This window comes from Borostomias antarcticus (assembly GCF_949987555.1).
Source record: "Borostomias antarcticus genome assembly, chromosome: 1".
NCBI lineage: Eukaryota > Metazoa > Chordata > Actinopteri > Stomiiformes > Stomiidae > Borostomias > Borostomias antarcticus.
This window is the reverse complement of record NC_140234.1, coordinates 56,933,177-56,954,103: the sequence shown is the minus strand read 5'-3', so window position 1 is coordinate 56,954,103 and position 20,927 is coordinate 56,933,177. Positions and strand designations below refer to the sequence as shown.

Below are 20,927 nucleotides of genomic sequence, written 5' to 3'. Positions count from 1 at the left end.
GTGTGTGTGTGTGTGTGTGTGTGTGTGTGTGTGTGTGTGTGTGTGTGTGTTTGCATGTGCGCATAGACACGTGTTCGTCAAAATTAGAGGTGGGTCAATTAATCGATTAATCGTTCATGACGGTCAAAGTAGATTTTTAGTCTCTAATCGATCTTGGTCAAATTGTCTTCATTCATTTTTTTTTCATTCAAATTAACCCATCCTTTAAAAAATATTGAATAATTGAACTGAACTTATATCGTGCATCATCTGTTCTATGCGCTATATTTTTTAGAATGAGGGCTAAATTACAGCTTCAAAATCAATGGAATTGTCGTCTTTCCTTTTTTTTCAAACAATTTGAGCGCACATTTGGTGCGTCAAATTTGCTTTTGTGTTTTCGTTGCTCTTCTTCCATGGTAGAGTTGTGGGATACAACACGCAAAACCCCTCATTTAAATAGTCTTCACACTTTTGCACCTGTTGTCATTCACACAACTATCCTTGATAGATCACCTGCAAAATACATTCCAACTAAACGTGCTATCTGAAATTTACAACGCAATTTTGCGTTCTTTATTTGGGATCTTAGTTGATCAGGGCCTTAGTCACTGGTTTTAGAAAGGAGATGCACCTCTGAGTTCTGGCAAGTAGTACTGTTGTACATTGTTTTTTTCTATGTTAAATGCAATTATTGTAAGTCACTTTGGATAAAAGCGTCAGCTTAATGACTAATGTAATGACTGTAGGCTATTGTGTATTGTATTTTATCACTTCAACATTGTACTTGCACTGTCCTATCTCACTATGTTTACTGTCACGCACCAAGACAAATGCCTGGTAGGAGGAAGCATGCTAAATGAAAATCTAAACTAAATGCTAACTGAAAATCTGATTTCTTGCCCCCCGTTGGGTTCAACCTGCAGTCCTCTGACTTGCCAACGCACCTGACACCACCGCCTTAACAGTTATACAAAAAAGTTGTTGAGTCGAGAGAGTGGACGAGATTTTCATTCTGAGAAGTGTACCCTGTAGTTGCATGTCCTTATATGTGGCTGGCGAGGGAGTTTACCTATATGCTAATTCAGGTGTTCAGCCACACACATTCAGTTGGCCCAACCATGGGATTCATCGCTTTGAGAAAGCAGGTGCGAACTCGTCCAGCGGTTTACTAAACACGCCGTGATTTTCTTTAGAAATCAGATTCTAAAGAACATCAATTCTTCTGAAATGTAAGACGAGAACTTTGGAAGATACTGGTGAATGAGGCCCTTTGAGAGCAGTCTGAGTTGATAGCCAGGTGATTTTATCTCCTGGGCTTTATCCTGCTGGTTGTGTTATTTATCAAGATATCCCCAAGAGCTCTATCTGCCACAGACACTCTTCTTCTCCTCCTACACACCTCCACACGGAGGCGGGTACCTGGAGGAGTACAGGGGTGTTGGCTGGGAATTGTGACAGATCTGGCTTTGTTTACTTTTCTGCTTATTTGTTAGATTTACATAAAAAATAAGTGTGGAAGTGCCTATCACTATGAGCAGGAATACTAGGCAGTCATTTTGACATGTGGAGACAAAAGGACTTTGTGGATTTGCTCGTGTTCTTTTTTGGATCGTTCATTTAAAAGTTGTTGACAAGTTCTAGATACAGGACCGATATGATGTTGTGTGCATGTTGGAGATTAGTCCCATTTTCAGGGAAGAAATACAGCTTTAAACCCAGGAATTTCAGAATGAGGAAGGGATTTTGATTTAACAACAGTGCATGCCACTGAGTAGATTGAAGTACAATAGTAGTTTTATCTGAGAAGTTGTTTTTTTGATGAATCTACTTTCAAATACCAGAAGGCTGTGATAATGTAATAGCCTGCCCAAGGCGTGTGAAGTTAAGGAAAGCCTTCTGGTATCTGCCCATGTCTGATCCATTGTTCTGTCGTGCTTCTGGTTCTATCTGCCCTTTAGAAAATCAAACGATTTTTGTGGTTTTGAATCGGTACAATAAAGCAGGTCTTGACTCTCTCTTCATGGTGAGAATCCAACTCGTGGCATATTGCTCAAACAGCATTAGGTCGTGTTCACACGGCAGATTTTCCTAATACATCTGTCAACAGACTTCAGATCATTCAGAATGTTGCTGCGTGTCTTTTAACGAAAACAAGGAAGAGAGAGCACATCTCTCCTGTCCTGAGGTCCTTACACTGGCTACCTGGAAAATTCAGAATAGATTTTAAAATTGTATTGCTGGTGTTTAAATCACTGAATGGCCTAGCACCTGAATATCTTTCAGACATGCTAGTGTCATATAATCCCCCTAGACCCCTCAGATCCTCTGGCACTGGCCTCCTGGTTGTCCCTCAGGTGATGACAAAGAAGTACGAGGAGGCGGCATTTAGTGTCTATGGCTCCATTGACAACAATGAAAAGCAACGCGCAAACACTTTGACAAAATCTTCTGTGTGAATGCGGCCTATGGATGTTTCAATCAATCAATCAATCAATCAATCAAAGCTTTATTTGTATAGCGCATTTCATACCCAGAGGCAACACAATGCGCTTTACAGAGAACAAGGGAGGTGGGCATACACCCACTCTCTACATATTCCAGAGGATGTTTGCCAACAACCCACACTTAACGTGGCGTGCCTCAGTGTGTTGTAATCACACATGCCCCCTACACCACTCCAGCATCTAGCCAGCCATGTTTTTTAGATAAGCATCGACACATTTTAAAGTGCAGCTCTAGCTCTAGAAAACACTGGGTAATTACAACTGTATATCAAGGTTTTCTGATCCAGAGCAAACACTATTTTCATCACGCGGGATATCTGTTCACTCCAGGAGTAGATGTGATCATCCCAGTAGCGTTTTACCTCAGGGAAGATTGTTTGAACAGCGATAAGGAAAACAAACTCCTAAACATTCCCGTTCTCCAGGCCTGCTGGTAGTTTAAAGAAGGACTCGGTGCTTATAGAGACTGGTGTACTGGGACGCACCCCGTGAGACTGTGATATATCTCAAATAGACGACTCCTCCAGGAGTTTAGAAGACCTGGAGGCAGCCTTAACTTAAATGCACTGTATTTACCATGTTGTTGTTGTTGTTGTGAAACCAATCAGCGATCCTCCATGCCGCTGTGAGCAGGAGAGTCTCTCCAGAAACCCGCTCTTAAGAAGTACTCGACTGTAGAGACTCAAGCCCAGCTTTTGGATAGATGACAATGAAAGCAAGTGGATTTCTGAAAAAAGTTGTTTGGAAACTGGGTAGAAGCAATCGACAGGCATCTGTTGAAGTCAGCCGCATGATGAAAATGGCCTAGTTTATATTTGTCAGCATGTCTAGACATCACTATAATGCAATAGCTAGAGACGACTGGTACAAAGTATTCTGTTGGTTTGTGAATCCGCAGAGTGAAAAAACGACGCACACCTGTGTGTATTGTGACGGCTTGATAACCCCCATCGGGCTCGCAGCTTTGGTTGCCAAGACAACTTGTGCTACTGAAGAAACCACTCGGCAACCGTTAATTATTCTTAATTACACAAAATGTTGAGCCATTTTTCTTTAGTCTTGTGGTGAAATATGTGGTTCCATCTGTGACAGGGCCATTGGGACAGAAGAGTAGGCTGAGGGATATCAACACTTAGAGTCAAGTTAACTTATTTCCCAAAAAATCATTTTAAATTCTAGCTGCTTGCACAGCACTGGGTCGAGACCGGGTGGAGTAAGAAGAAGGAGATAAATATATGAGGGTCTAGGTGAACACAATTAGAGCAGGCGTATGTTTTCCTGTTAACTGCTACAGTTGGGAGATGGAACCAGGTTTAAGGTTGTGACATGGCCACCGCTCTGTTCTGTCCTGTTAACTGCTACAGTAAGGAGATGGAACCAGGTTTGAGGTTATGACATGACCACAGCTCTGTTCTGTCCTGTTAACTGCTACAGTAAGGAGATGGAACCAGGTTTGAGGTTGTGACATGGCCACCGCTCTGTTCTGTCCTGTTAACTGCTACAGTAAGGAGATGGAACCAGGTTTGAGGTTGTGACATGACCACAGCTCTGTTCTGTCCTGGTCACACAGTGAACTGACCACCGACATCAGGACTGCTCATATTTCACCATAGGCTTAAAACTCACTCATACCCTAGTCTCATACTCTCATACCCTAGTCTCATACTCTCATACTCTAGTCTCATACTCTCATACTCTAGTCTCATACCCTAGTCTCATACTCTCATACCCTAGTCTCATACTCTAGTCTCATACTCTCATACTCTAGTCTCATACCCTAGTCTCATACTCTAGTCTCATACTCTCGTACCCTAGTCTCATACTCTAGTCTCATACTCTAGTCTCATACTCTCATACCCTAGTCTCATACCCTAGTCTCATACTCTCATACCCTAGTCTCATACCCTAGTCTCATACTCTAGTCTCATACTCTAGTCTCATACTCTCATACCCTAGTCTCATACCCTAGTCTCATACCCTAGTCTCATACTCTAGTCTCATACTCTCATACCCTAGTCTCATACCCTAGTCTCATACTCTCATACCCTAGTCTCATACTCTAGTCTCATACTCTCATACCCTAGTCTCATACCCTAGTCTCATACTCTCATACTCTAGTCTCATACTCTCATACCCTAGTCTCATACTCTCATACCCTAGTCTCATACCCTAGTCTCATACCCTAGTCTCATACTCTCATACCCTAGTCTCATACTCTCATACCCTAGTCTCATACCCTAGTCTCATACTCTCATACCCTAGTCTCATACCCTAGTCTCATACTCTCATACCCTAATCTCATACTCTCATACCCTAGTCTCATACTCTCATACCCTAGTCTCATACCCTAGTCTCATACTCTCATACCCTAGTCTCATACTCTCATACCCTAGTCTCATACTCTCATACCCTAGTCTCATACTCTAGTCTCATACTCTCATACCCTAGTCTCATACTCTCATACCCTAGTCTCATACTCTAGTCTCATACTCTCATACTCTAGTCTCATACTCTCATACCCTAGTCGCATACTCTCATACCCTAGTCTCATACTCTCATACCCTAGTCGCATACTCTCATATCCTAGTCTCATACTCTCATACCCTAGTCTCATACTCTCATACCCTAGTCTCATACTCTCATACTCTAGTCTCATACTCTCATACTCTAGTCTCATACTCTCATACCCTAGTCTCATACTCTCATACCCTAGTCTCATACTCTAGTCTCATACTCTCATACCCTAGTCTCATACTCTAGTATCATACTCTAGTCTCATACTCTCATACCCTAGTCTCATACCCTAGTCTCATACTCTAGTCTCATACTCTAGTCTCATACTCTCATACCCTAGTCTCATACCCTAGTCTCATACCCTAGTCTCATACTCTAGTCTCATACTCTCATACCCTAGTCTCATACCCTAGTCTCATACTCTCATACCCTAGTCTCATACTCTAGTCTCATACTCTCATACCCTAGTCTCATACCATAGTCTCATACTCTCATACTCTAGTCTCATACTCTCATACCCTAGTCTCATACTCTCATACCCTAGTCTCATACCCTAGTCTCATACCATACTCTCATACCCTAGTCTCATACCCTAGTCTCATACTCTCATACCCTAGTCTCATACTCTCATACCCTAGTCTCATACCCTAGTCTCATACTCTCATACCCTAATCTCATACTCTCATACCCTAGTCTCATACTCTCATACCCTAGTCTCATACCCTAGTCTCATACTCTCATACCCTAGTCTCATACTCTCATACCCTAGTCTCATACCCTAGTCTCATACTCTCATACCCTAGTCTCATACTCTAGTCTCATACTCTCATACCCTAGTCTCATACTCTCATACCCTAGTCTCATACTCTAGTCTCATACTCTCATACTCTAGTCTCATACTCTCATACCCTAGTCTCATACTCTTATACCCTAGTCTCATACTCTAGTCTCATACTCTCATACTCTAGTCTCATACTCTCATACCCTAGTCTCATACTCTCATACCCTAGTCTCATACTCTCATACCCTAGTCTCATACTCTCATATCCTAGTCTCATACTCTCATACCCTAGTCTCATACTCTCATACCCTAGTCTCATACTCTCATACTCTAGTCTCATACTCTCATACTCTAGTCTCATACTCTCATACCCTAGTCTCATACTCTCATACCCTAGTCTCATACTCTCATACCCTAGTCTCATACTCTCATATCCTAGTCTCATACTCTCATACCCTAGTCTCATACTCTCATACCCTAGTCTCATACTCTCATACTCTAGTCTCATACTCTCATACCCTAGTCTCATACTCTAGTCTCATACTCTCATACTCTAGTCTCATACTCTCATACCCTAGTCTCATACTCTAGTCTCATACTCTCATACCCTAGTCTCATACTCTCATACCCTAATCTCATACCCTAGTCTCATACCCTAGTCTCATACTCTCATACCCTAGTCTCATACTCTCATACCCTAGTCTCATACTCTCATACCCTAGTCTCATACTCTAGTCTCATACTCTCATACCCTAGTCTCATACTCTCATACTCTAGTCTCATACCCTAGTCTCATACTCTCATACCCTAATCTCATACTCTAGTCTCATACTCTCATACCCTAGTCTCATACTCTCATACTCTAGTCTCATACTCTCATACCCTAATCTCATACTCTAGTCTCATACTCTCATACCCTAGTCTCATACTCTCATACTCTAGTCTCATACTCTCATACCCTAGTCTCATACTCTCATACCCTAGTCTCATACTCTCATACTCTAGTCTCATACTCTCATACCCTAGTCTCATACCCTAGTCTCATACTCTCATACCCTAGTCTCATACTCTAGTCTCATACGCTCATACCCTAGTCTCATACTCTCATACCCTAGTCTCATACTCTCATACCCTAGTCTCATACCCTAGTCTCATACCCTAGTCTCATACTCTCATACCGTAGTCTCATACCCTAGTCTCATACTCTCATACTCTAGTCTCATACTCTCATACCCTAGTCTCATACCCTAGTCTCATACTCTCATACCCTAGTCTCATACTCTAGTCTCATACGCTCATACCCTAGTCTCATACTCTCATACCCTAGTCTCATACCCTAGTCTCATACCCTAGTCTCATACTCTCATACCCTAGTCTCATACTCTCATACCCTAGTCTCATACCCTAGTCTCATACTCTCATACCCTAGTCTCATACTCTCATACCCTAGTCTCATACCCTAGTCTCATACTCTCATACTCTAGTCTCATACTCTCATACCCTAGTCTCATACTCTCACACCCTAGTCTCATACCCTAGTCTCATACTCTCATGCTCTAGTCTCATACTCTCATACTCTAGTCTCATACTCTCATACCCTAGTCTCATACTCTCATACCCTAGTCTCGTACTCTCATACCCTAGTCTCATACTCTCATACCCTACTCTCATACCCTAGTCTCATACCCTAGTCTCATACTCTAGTCTCATACTCTCATACCCTAGTCTCATACCCTAGTCTCATACTCTCATACTCTAGTCTCATACTCTCATACTCTAGTCTCATACTCTCATACCCTAGTCTCATACTCTCATACCCTAGTCTCATACTCTCATACCCTAGTCTCATACTCTCATATCCTAGTCTCATACTCTCATACCCTAGTCTCATACTCTCATACCCTAGTCTCATACTCTCATACTCTAGTCTCATACTCTCATACTCTAGTCTCATACTCTCATACCCTAGTCTCATACTCTCATACCCTAGTCTCATACTCTCATACCCTAGTCTCATACTCTCATACTCTAGTCTCATACTCTCATACCCTAGTCTCATACTCTAGTCTCATACTCTTATACTCTAGTCTCATACTCTCATACCCTAGTCTCATACTCTAGTCTCATACTCTCATACCCTAGTCTCATACTCTCATACCCTAGTCTCATACCCTAGTCTCATACTCTCATACCCTAGTCTCATACTCTCATACCCTAGTCTCATACTCTCATACCCTAGTCTCATACTCTAGTCTCATACTCTCATACCCTAGTCTCATACTCTCATACTCTAGTCTCATACTCTAGTCTCATACCCTAGTCTCATACCCTAGTCTCATACTCTCATACCCTAATCTCATACTCTAGTCTCATACTCTCATACCCTAGTCTCATACTCTAGTCTCATACTCTCATACCCTAGTCTCATACTCTAGTCTCATACTCTCATACCCTAATCTCATACTCTCATACTCTAGTCTCATACTCTCATACCCTAGTCTCATACTCTCATACTCTAGTCTCATACTCTCATACCCTAGTCTCATACTCTCATACCCTAGTCTCATACTCTCATACTCTAGTCTCATACTCTCATACCCTAGTCTCATACCCTAGTCTCATACTCTCATACCCTAGTCTCATACTCTCATACTCTAGTCTCATACTCTCATACCCTAGTCTCATACTCTCATACCCTAGTCTCATACTCTCATACTCTAGTCTCATACTCTCATACCCTAGTCTCATACCCTAGTCTCATACTCTCATACCCTAGTCTCATACTCTCATCCCCTAGTCTCATACGCTCATACCCTAGTCTCATACTCTCATACCCTAGTCTCATACTCTCATACCCTAGTCTCATACCCTAGTCTCATACCCTAGTCTCATACTCTCATACCCTAGTCTCATACCCTAGTCTCATACTCTCATACCCTAGTCTCATACTCTAGTCTCATACTCTAGTCTCATACTCTCATACCCTAGTCTCATACCCTAGTCTCATACCCTAGTCTCATACTCTAGTCTCATACTCTCATACCCTAGTCTCATACCCTAGTCTCATACTCTCATACCCTAGTCTCATACTCTAGTCTCATACTCTCATACCCTAGTCTCATACCCTAGTCTCATACTCTCATACTCTAGTCTCATACTCTCATACCCTAGTCTCATACCCTAGTCTCATACCCTAGTCTCATACCCTAGTCTCATACTCTCATACCCTAGTCTCATACTCTCATACCCTAGTCTCATACCCTAGTCTCATACTCTCATACCCTAGTCTCATACCCTAGTCTCATACTCTCATACCCTAATCTCATACTCTCATACCCTAGTCTCATACTCTCATACCCTAGTCTCATACCCTAGTCTCATACTCTCATACCCTAGTCTCATACTCTCATACCCTAGTCTCATACCCTAGTCTCATACTCTCATACCCTAGTCTCATACTCTAGTCTCATACTCTCATACCCTAGTCTCATACTCTCATACCCTAGTCTCATACTCTAGTCTCATACTCTCATACTCTAGTCTCATACTCTCATACCCTAGTCTCATACTCTCATACCCTAGTCTCATACTCTCATACCCTAGTCGCATACTCTCATATCCTAGTCTCATACTCTCATACCCTAGTCTCATACTCTCATACCCTAGTCACATACTCTCATACTCTAGTCTCATACTCTCATACTCTAGTCTCATACTCTCATACCCTAGTCTCATACTCTCATACCCTAGTCTCATACTCTAGTCTCATACTCTCATACCCTAGTCTCATACTCTAGTATCATACTCTAGTCTCATACTCTCATACCCTAGTCTCATACCCTAGTCTCATACTCTAGTCTCATACTCTAGTCTCATACTCTCATACCCTAGTCTCATACCCTAGTCTCATACCCTAGTCTCATACTCTAGTCTCATACTCTCATACCCTAGTCTCATACCCTAGTCTCATACTCTCATACCCTAGTCTCATACTCTAGTCTCATACTCTCATACCCTAGTCTCATACCATAGTCTCATACTCTCATACTCTAGTCTCATACTCTCATACCCTAGTCTCATACTCTCATACCCTAGTCTCATACCCTAGTCTCATACCATACTCTCATACCCTAGTCTCATACCCTAGTCTCATACTCTCATACCCTAGTCTCATACTCTCATACCCTAGTCTCATACCCTAGTCTCATACTCTCATACCCTAATCTCATACTCTCATACCCTAGTCTCATACTCTCATACCCTAGTCTCATACCCTAGTCTCATACTCTCATACCCTAGTCTCATACTCTCATACCCTAGTCTCATACTCTCATACCCTAGTCTCATACTCTAGTCTCATACTCTCATACCCTAGTCTCATACTCTCATACCCTAGTCTCATACTCTAGTCTCATACTCTCATACTCTAGTCTCATACTCTCATACCCTAGTCTCATACTCTCATACCCTAGTCTCATACTCTAGTCTCATACTCTCATACTCTAGTCTCATACTCTCATACCCTAGTCTCATACTCTCATACCCTAGTCTCATACTCTCATACCCTAGTCTCATACTCTCATATCCTAGTCTCATACTCTCATACCCTAGTCTCATACTCTCATACCCTAGTCTCATACTCTCATACTCTAGTCTCATACTCTCATACTCTAGTCTCATACTCTCATACCCTAGTCTCATACTCTCATACCCTAGTCTCATACTCTCATACCCTAGTCTCATACTCTCATATCCTAGTCTCATACTCTCATACCCTAGTCTCATACTCTCATACCCTAGTCTCATACTCTCACACTCTAGTCTCATACTCTCATACCCTAGTCTCATACTCTAGTCTCATACTCTAGTCTCATACTCTCATACCCTAGTCTCATACTCTAGTCTCATACTCTCATACCCTAGTCTCATACTCTCATACCCTAATCTCATACCCTAGTCTCATACCCTAGTCTCATACTCTCATACCCTAGTCTCATACTCTCATACCCTAGTCTCATACTCTCATACCCTAGTCTCATACTCTAGTCTCATACTCTCATACCCTAGTCTCATACTCTCATACTCTAGTCTCATACCCTAGTCTCATACCCTAGTCTCATACTCTCATACCCTAATCTCATACTCTAGTCTCATACTCTCATACCCTAGTCTCATACTCTCATACTCTAGTCTCATACTCTCATACCCTAATCTCATACTCTAGTCTCATACTCTCATACCCTAGTCTCATACTCTCATACTCTAGTCTCATACTCTCATACCCTAGTCTCATACTCTCATACCCTAGTCTCATACTCTCATACTCTAGTCTCATACTCTCATACCCTAGTCTCATACCCTAGTCTCATACTCTCATACCCTAGTCTCATACTCTCATACTCTAGTCTCATACTCTCATACCCTAGTCTCATACTCTCATACCCTAGTCTCATACTCTCATACTCTAGTCTCATACTCTCATACCCTAGTCTCATACCCTAGTCTCATACTCTCATACCCTAGTCTCATACTCTAGTCTCATACGCTCATACCCTAGTCTCATACTCTCATACCCTAGTCTCATACTCTCATACCCTAGTCTCATACCCTAGTCTCATACCCTAGTCTCATACTCTCATACCGTAGTCTCATACCCTAGTCTCATACTCTCATACTCTAGTCTCATACTCTCATACCCTAGTCTCATACCCTAGTCTCATACTCTCATACCCTAGTCTCATACTCTAGTCTCATACGCTCATACCCTAGTCTCATACTCTCATACCCTAGTCTCATACCCTAGTCTCATACCCTAGTCTCATACTCTCATACCCTAGTCTCATACTCTCATACCCTAGTCTCATACCCTAGTCTCATACTCTCATACCCTAGTCTCATACTCTCATACCCTAGTCTCATACCCTAGTCTCATACTCTCATACTCTAGTCTCATACTCTCATACCCTAGTCTCATACTCTCATACCCTAGTCTCATACCCTAGTCTCATACTCTCATACTCTAGTCTCATACTCTCATACTCTAGTCTCATACTCTCATACCCTAGTCTCATACTCTCATACCCTAGTCTCGTACTCTCATACCCTAGTCTCATACTCTCATACCCTACTCTCATACCCTAGTCTCATACCCTAGTCTCATACTCTAGTCTCATACTCTCATACCCTAGTCTCATACCCTAGTCTCATACTCTCATACTCTAGTCTCATACTCTCATACTCTAGTCTCATACTCTCATACCCTAGTCTCATACTCTCATACCCTAGTCTCATACTCTCATACCCTAGTCTCATACTCTCATATCCTAGTCTCATACTCTCATACCCTAGTCTCATACTCTCATACCCTAGTCTCATACTCTCATACTCTAGTCTCATACTCTCATACTCTAGTCTCATACTCTCATACCCTAGTCTCATACTCTCATACCCTAGTCTCATACTCTCATACCCTAGTCTCATACTCTCATACTCTAGTCTCATACTCTCATACCCTAGTCTCATACTCTAGTCTCATACTCTTATACTCTAGTCTCATACTCTCATACCCTAGTCTCATACTCTAGTCTCATACTCTCATACCCTAGTCTCATACTCTCATACCCTAGTCTCATACCCTAGTCTCATACCCTAGTCTCATACTCTCATACCCTAGTCTCATACTCTCATACCCTAGTCTCATACTCTCATACCCTAGTCTCATACTCTAGTCTCATACTCTCATACCCTAGTCTCATACTCTCATACTCTAGTCTCATACTCTAGTCTCATACCCTAGTCTCATACCCTAGTCTCATACTCTCATACCCTAATCTCATACTCTAGTCTCATACTCTCATACCCTAGTCTCATACTCTAGTCTCATACTCTCATACCCTAGTCTCATACTCTCATACTCTAGTCTCATACTCTCATACCCTAATCTCATACTCTCATACTCTAGTCTCATACTCTCATACCCTAGTCTCATACTCTCATACTCTAGTCTCATACTCTCATACCCTAGTCTCATACTCTCATACCCTAGTCTCATACTCTCATACTCTAGTCTCATACTCTCATACCCTAGTCTCATACCCTAGTCTCATACTCTCATACCCTAGTCTCATACTCTCATCCCCTAGTCTCATACGCTCATACCCTAGTCTCATACTCTCATACCCTAGTCTCATACTCTCATACCCTAGTCTCATACTCTCATACCCTAGTCTCATACCCTAGTCTCATACCCTAGTCTCATACTCTCATACCCTAGTCTCATACCCTAGTCTCATACTCTCATACTCTAGTCTCATACTCTCATACCCTAGTCTCATACTCTCATACTCTAGTCTCATACTCTCATACTCTAGTCTCATACTCTCATACCCTAGTCTCATACTCTCATACCCTAGTCTCATACTCTCATACCCTAGTCTCATACTCTCATACCCTACTCTCATACTCTCATACCCTACTCTCATACCCTAGTCTCATACCCTAGTCTCATACTCTAGTCTCATACTCTCATACCCTAGTCTCATACCCTAGTCTCATACTCTCAAACTCTAGTCTCATACTCTCATACTCTAGTCTCATACTCTCATACCCTAGTCTCATACTCTAGTCTCATACTCTCATACCCTAGTCTCATACTCTCATACCCTAGTCTCATACTCTCATACCCTAGTCTCATACCCTAGTCTCATACTCTAGTCTCATACTCTCATACCCTAGTCTCATACCCTAGTCTCATACCCTAGTCTCATACCCTAGTCTCATACTCTCATACTCTAGTCTCATACTCTCATACCCTAGTCTCATACTCTAGTCTCATACTCTCATACTCTAGTCTCATACTCTCATACCCTAGTCTCATACTCTCATACTCTAGTCTCATACTCTCATACTCTAGTCTCATACTCTCATACCCTAGTCTCATACTCTCATACCCTAGTCTCATACTCTCATACCCTAGTCTCATACTCTCATACCCTAGTCTCATACTCTCATACCCTAGTCTCATACTCTCATACCCTAGTCTCATACTCTCATACCCTAGTCTCATACCCTAGTCTCATACTCCCATACTCTAGTCTCATACTCTCATACCCTAGTCTCATACCCTAGTCTCATATCCTAGTCTCATACTCTCATACCCTAGTCTCATACTCTCATACCCTAGTCTCATACTCTCATATCCTAGTCTCATACTCTCATACCCTAGTCTCATACTCTCATACCCTAGTCTCATACTCTCATACCCTATTTTGACGGGATATCCGCCCGTTTTTTCCCCCAACTTCCTTCAACAAAATGTCAGCGCCTGAATACCAGACGTAGTAGACAATCCGGAGCGGAGCTCGACTCGTCTGGCCTGCGAGACTAGAGCGTAGGCAGCGTCAGACTGAGGATCTCAACGGAGAGCTGGCTGTTCTGTCTGACGTCAAGCTGATCTGATCGCACGCTGGACAAAATGGCCGCCCACTTCCAGAGCAACACCCACCTGCTCACCCTCCGCGTTTCCGATGGAGTCTACAGTATATATGGCGTCAAAGACAGAATTATCTCAGGACAACCTTGGCCCATCGCTCACCCCATCATCGCCTGCGACCATAAAATAGAACCAGTAACGGCAAATAGCTCCGCTTCCTCTTTCGAACCCGCTCCATCTGCATAATGTAGATACGCGTAATGAAAATGTTCAATTATCCATCATCCTGGTTGCCGTACCCCCCTCCTCCTCCCCCCCCACTTGCCCACATTAAAGTGGAACGCAAGCTGATCATCTCTGGCGCCCAACCTTTACACCGAGTCCCCCCTTAGCACCGACGGAGCGCGCCTCAGCGCCACGGCCGGGGAGAAGTAATGAGATCCTCCTAATGTAGACTTTATTGCAGGATGTGACATTTTCTCACTGATTGGTCCTTTTCCAACTACAGGGGACTAATGTAACTCTCTGGTGCTTTTCGCCTCGTTCGGGCAGGTGTGCATGCAGATGTTGGGGGCGGGACTGGGTGGCTGGCGGGGGTGGACGGGACACACGCTGGGTTGTTTCTGTCGTGACTCATGAGGGTTTTTAAATTATAATACGTTGTCCATCATCGCTGGCATCTGCAGGAGTGTGCGTGGTGTGTTCTCGCACAGACACTCGGCAGGCGCTCGCGCCCCGGTGTCACACACTGCTCGTTCAGCGGGGCACTTAACTTCACACCTCACACCTGTTGAACAGGGTGTTAAGCATGTGTTGTTGATGTTCTGCCTTCAAGATCTGTGGGCCAAATTTAAATAAAATCAAATAGTGTTTATACTGAATGTATCTAAATCAAACTTTTGAATGAGTTGTAAGTGGGCATTTTTGAGAGACGATGTTTCTCTGGCCTAGTGGCCCATAGGGAAGGAGCCTATCTCCTGATTCCTTAGCGTGAGGCAGCTTGATGTACAAGTCCACCCCCTGGACATGATGCTAGTATGTCACAGGGACTCACCCCCAATCCAACCCTTGATGCTGAGTGCCAAGCAGGGAGGCATCGGGTACCATTTTTATAGCCTTTGGTATCACTCGGCCGGGGATCGAACTCACGACCTCCCAGTCTCAGGGCGGACACTCTAACCGCAAGCCACTGAGCTGGTCATTGAATGTGTTGTGGCCTTATGTATTTCCTGAAAACCTTCTACTCCAGGGACACAGTGTGGCTTTGTAAATCTAGTTTGCTATTTTCACATCACTTGTGTCATGTCTGCATGATCATTGGTTACACAGCTAAACATCACTTGTGTCATGGTTATACAGTACGGCTAAAACATTGTTTGTACTTGTGTTTTGTGTGTGTTTTTTTCCAGGCCATAAATTTCTGAGCGAAGGGGAAGTCATGGATTTGAAAGCGGTCACCAAGGAACAGTCGGGGTTGTATGAATGCATCTCCTCCAATGAGATCTCAGCGCCTGATGTGAGGACAGTCCAAGTTACCATCAACTGTAAGCTGTTAAAACTATAACTAAACAGCAGCATATTACATGTACAGTATCAGAGATGAGTGTGTTCTCACTTCATCTCTCAAAGGTCTACAGAAATAGCAAGAGAGTATGCATATTGCATACAAACCTGTAATACCGCTTAGGAATTGTAATGTACACTCGTTATATTCAATGTACTGTATGAAAGTCAATTTTATTTATAAAGGACTTTTAAAAACAACCAAAGTTGACCAACGTGAGTTAAAACAACAAAAAATAAGCAGACAATAGCCCAGCGGACATTAAAATGAAACACAGAAAATATGTGTTTTTAGTCTCGATTTAAAAGTTCCCAGAGAAGGAGCAGACCTAACAGGGAGGACAGACCTAACAGGGAGGACAGACCTAACAGGGAGGACAGACCTAACAGGAAGGACAGACCTAACAGGGAGGACAGACCTAACAGGGAGGACAGACCTAACAGGGAGGACAGGCCTAACAGGGAGGACAGGCCTAACAGGAAGGACAGACCTAACAGGGAGGACAGGCCTAACAGGGAGGACAGGCCTAACAGGAAGGACAGACCTAACAGGGAGGACAGACCTAACAGGGAGGACAGACCCAACAGGAAGGACAGACCTAACAGGAAGGACAGACCTATCGGGGAGGACAGACCTAACAGGAAGGACAGACCTAACAGGGAGGACATGCCTAACAGGAAGGACAGACCTAACAGGGAGGACAGACCTATCGGGGAGGGGCAGGTTGTTCCACAGTTTTGTGGCAGCAGCAGAAAAAGCCTGATGAGCCTTGTGCTTGAAGCGGTTTAGTCGGAGGGTGAGAGTGGAGGATCTATGTGACCTGGGCCCTGTACTAGGAAACAGGATTACGGGGTTAGCGTGATAACTTCAGGTTCAAGCCTGGTTTATCCGTATCACGCAGGTGGATCACTTTTCACCGCACTATATCGCCATGGTAACTTATGCTGCCGAGCTAACCTGCTCCGGGGCAGGTTAAGTTCCGGATTACGGATCAAAACGTATGAAGCACTGCCCGCTGACTGTTCAATTCACTTGGAAAATGGCATATGGACGTTAAGATAGTGTGTGAATTAAAAGGTAATCTCAGGCCACTTTCATACCTGAATTTGTTCCGATTCAGAGAATAATATATTACAATGTTGCACTTGGACCTTAGCTCGATTCGTGTTCACACAGCAATATGGACAGAGGTGATCAGACACTTCGCTTAAGTATAAATGCTAAATGTCTGTCTACATTTTTTTTTCTGTGGACAGACATTTGCCGTACAACACTTGTCGTCTGAGTATAAATTAAGCTTTAACGAGTTGATAGCCACCGTCATGGTACCGTTTATCTGTGATGCGGTTGTTTGGTTTACTTGAGCGAGCTAGCGATACGTTATCCTGGATATGTTGAACTAGCTTCGTAGTACAGGGCTCTGGAGGTGGAATGGAGGCACAGGAGGTCAGAGGTGTTAGATGGCACCAGTCCATCCAGGGGTTTAAAGCCAATGAAGGGAGGCCAGTATGGGGGTGATACGGCCATGCTTACGGGTCGGCTGGGAGGGGGGAGGAGCTAGCAACTCCTGTGCACAGTGAGTTGAAAACTACAGATGAAAATTAGCCTGTTGGCTATATCTGGCTTCATACATTTATGTTTGTACTTATTTAAATGTTTATTAATATGTGCTGTCCCTATTTTAAATAAATAAACTAAACTCAAAGTCGCAGTAGTCCAGCCAGGATTAAATGAGAGCGTGAATGACCTTTTCAAAGTCATGGACAGAGAGAAAGGAATTGATTTTAACCAAAGCTTCCCTTTACATGTGTTTTAGGGGATGTATAAGGACAGATATCATTGATGAAAGGTCTTGTGATTGCAGCCGTTTGGTGTTCAGTTACCACAGATCGTCATACACAGATGTTATTAAAACTCTTTTTAATATTACAAAAAAGACAACACACACACATATTTAGAATCAATGTGATGTATTCCACAGACCCTCCCTTCATTTCCAAGGCGAGGAGTACCGGTACCCCATTGGGACAAAAAGGAGTGTTGCAGTGCGAGGCATCGGCAGTCCCCAGGGCGGACTTTGAGTGGTACAAAGAGGAACGCAGGTGAGTCTGACCTTTGTTCTGGGACTCCTAGAGGTCACCGTAGTCAAACGTGGCGGTCCTGTTTCTGGTATGAGACCACGTATTCTTGTTTTGAACATGCAGTACTTCCTCCGTGTTCTCCTCCATTCTCCATTGGAAGAAAAATAAGCCGGGGGGATAATTTCTCCTCATTATGAAATTCTGACCGTTTAGATGAAAGTACTTCATCATGCTTCATTTTCAAAACAGTCACAGCCACCAAGGCGAGCGTTATTTTTTCTAGCCTAATTCGTTCATGTCAGTGGGCTCGTGTTACTTGGACAACCTCTGAGGAAGTTTCTAAATGAATAACCATGCTTTTTTAAAGAGAAAAACGTTGGGAAATGAAGCAGTGAAGCAGCGAGGTAGGGGAATATTAGCAGTGCAGCCAAAGCTCCAGAGGTTTGTCACACAGTAATCCTGAACAGCCAGCCCAGATAGCTAATGAGCTGTGTTCAGTGTCTGCGCCCCAGTGTTGAGGCCTCCTTTTCTCCATGCGAGCTCAACACTAGCAAGTGGGACTGATTCACCTCATAGCCGATGCTTGCGTACGATCCGCTGGCTTCTCAAGGAGAAAAACACACACCTCACTGTACAGGCATTCATATTTGCACACCCACTGGGAATTTGTTTTTCTTTGTTTTCTTCTTTAAAACAGTGATATGGATGTGTGCATTAAGACTCAGAATAATGCTAGCATAGATCAGCAGATTTCAGTGATCGCAAACAAGTAAGCAACCTATAACTTTTCACTTTGTCCCTCGGATACACAGCGCATTTATGCTGCAAAGAGTATTGATTGAGGATTCGCTCAACCAAGTATTGACTCTCGACTTCATAGCATGAACCTTGAAAGCACCTGCCTCTGTTGCAGGCTCTTCAACGGGCTGAATGGACTTAAGATAGAGAACCAAGGGAAACAATCCATGCTCATCTTTTTCAACGTTTCGGAAGAGGACTACGGGAACTACACATGTGTGGCCACGAACAACATGGGAATCACCAACGCCAGCATAGTCCTCTATGGTAAGAACACCTTACTGTGTTATACAGAGTCAGGGCTGCTGTATCTGTGCAACGCTGCAAAGTATTGAAACATCTCAATGATGCCTTTGGATAAACGTTAGTTTTACTCTGACATTTCAGATATGAATAGCTGTTCTGACTGTGAGTGGGTACTCCATTCCATCGATCCATTGATAACCTAACAAATGTGCTTAGTTAATATTATAGTTACCGTATTGACTCGAATATAAGAAGAAATGGGATCGTCTTATATTTGGGGTCTAGCCTTTTACATGTTATTGTACATGGACAACAACAGGTGGCGCCAAATCCCCTCCTGACTGAAGCCAGCCAACGTTGCTCACAACTAACGTCTTCAGCGGCTTCCGATGGGCTACATGGTTGTTTGTTCACTGTGAGATGGATAGCCTGCCGGTAATTGGTATTAGAAATAGTTGATTTTCAGAAAAGAGAATAACATCTTACCTTATTCAACGTGTTTTATTATCATTATTTCCAATAAAACAATTTTCTTTATAAAAACAAGATTTGGTCTTCTAAAAGTATTTGTCAGAAAATGAGTCTTGAAAAAGGGTTGTCTTATATTCGGGTCAATGCGATACATAGTAACTGCTATATAATTATTGGTGTTACGGGGCAACTGGATATGGTGTTGCCAAAACAAGATCAAAATCAACAAACACAGGGAGTTACTACACTATGTAATAACCTATACCACTAAACTGTAATAAGATGTTATTACATATCAGTTCTGCACTGAAATGAAAAAAGCATTCTGTCCCATTTTGGTTCACATAATTGGTCATAGTGTTCACCTATTCAACGATGTATGCCAAACAAATTACAAAATTCTACTTTTGTTGTAATCTTATATCAAAATATATAATTTCTTACTTCCTGGAAAACGGTATGTCACGTGCAATGACGACAACAGGTACCTTAGATATTAGGCCAATAATCTCACAACATCCACCCGTCAATCAACGCTATCCTTCTATCGAATCTGTCTAAAGTTCTTAAAACCCGTCCACTTGTCAATGTTCCAATCAAATTCTTCTATGTCCCACCCTCATAGCTTGTTTGCGTCGGAAATACGTCAAACTAAGGAAGTTAGATGATCTCAAACGTCTGTTTCAGTGCGACTTTAACATATGGGTCATCCAACCAGCTTGGTGTTCTTCCTGCCCTTCAAACAGACCATATTCAAGATGTCTCTATTTGTCACATGTAACGTACGTTACGGTGTGCAGTCATAGTGAGATGTTGCTGCCGACTCCAAGATTATGGTCAATAACAGATAGACTCCAATACTCAACTTACAAATTTACAAATTACACAATAAGTATAATTTCTATACAGTATAAAGTAAGGGTAAGAAAGATAGAAAGATAGATATTGAACTAACCATGGCCTGATTTTATCTATGATAAGACAGTTGATACAGCTCTCAGGAACAAATCCGTATGTGTCTGAGAAGTGAAGCGTGGCGCTGTGTGATGTGTTGGTTGTTAATGTTGAAACCCCTTTCTACCCACCAGGCCCGGGGGCTATGCATGATGTCAACAGGGGGGCGCTATCACCCTGCTGCTCCATGCAGGTATGTCTTCTGCTGACTGTTACCTTGTTGTATCTGCTCAAGTTTTGACGCAACCGCGGCCGTCCCCAAGCCTCCCAGCACTGAACGACGACAGACCGACAGACTTTTAGTCCCGTAAGAATACAGGAAAAACCGACAACTTTGGTTTGCACTTGTTTTGTTTTTAGCTTTGCGTCAGCGGTAAGTCCTGTTTGGGACAGCCAGAAGGTGATAAGCGACAGGGTAGGGAGAGCGTCTGGTTATGAGCTCGTAATGAAGGCAGCGGTAGTACTACAAAGTTTGTGTCCCGCTAACCTTTTTGTATGATAAAATGGAAAACAAAAAGTTAATGTACTTGTTGATAGTGGAATGATTTTTTGCCCAATATTGAAGTGTACATTCTGATTACTGGTGTGCCACGTCCTGTTC

General features: G+C 42.9%; 1 protein-coding gene across 1 annotated transcript in view; it reads left to right on the top strand.

Moving 5' to 3' along the window:
• opcml (opioid binding protein/cell adhesion molecule-like) overlaps positions 1-20,567 on the top strand; it is a gene marked incomplete at its 3' end in the record, with an annotated part of 256,652 nt that extends 236,085 nt beyond the window's left edge. The window contains exons 5-8 of the mRNA XM_084439711.1: positions 15,622-15,756; positions 17,758-17,878; positions 18,771-18,922; positions 20,461-20,567. Coding sequence (XP_084295837.1) covers positions 15,622-15,756; positions 17,758-17,878; positions 18,771-18,922; positions 20,461-20,567 — 515 coding nt within the window. The remainder of the gene's footprint in view (positions 1-15,621; positions 15,757-17,757; positions 17,879-18,770; positions 18,923-20,460) is intronic.
• Positions 20,568-20,927: the final 360 nt, after the last annotated feature.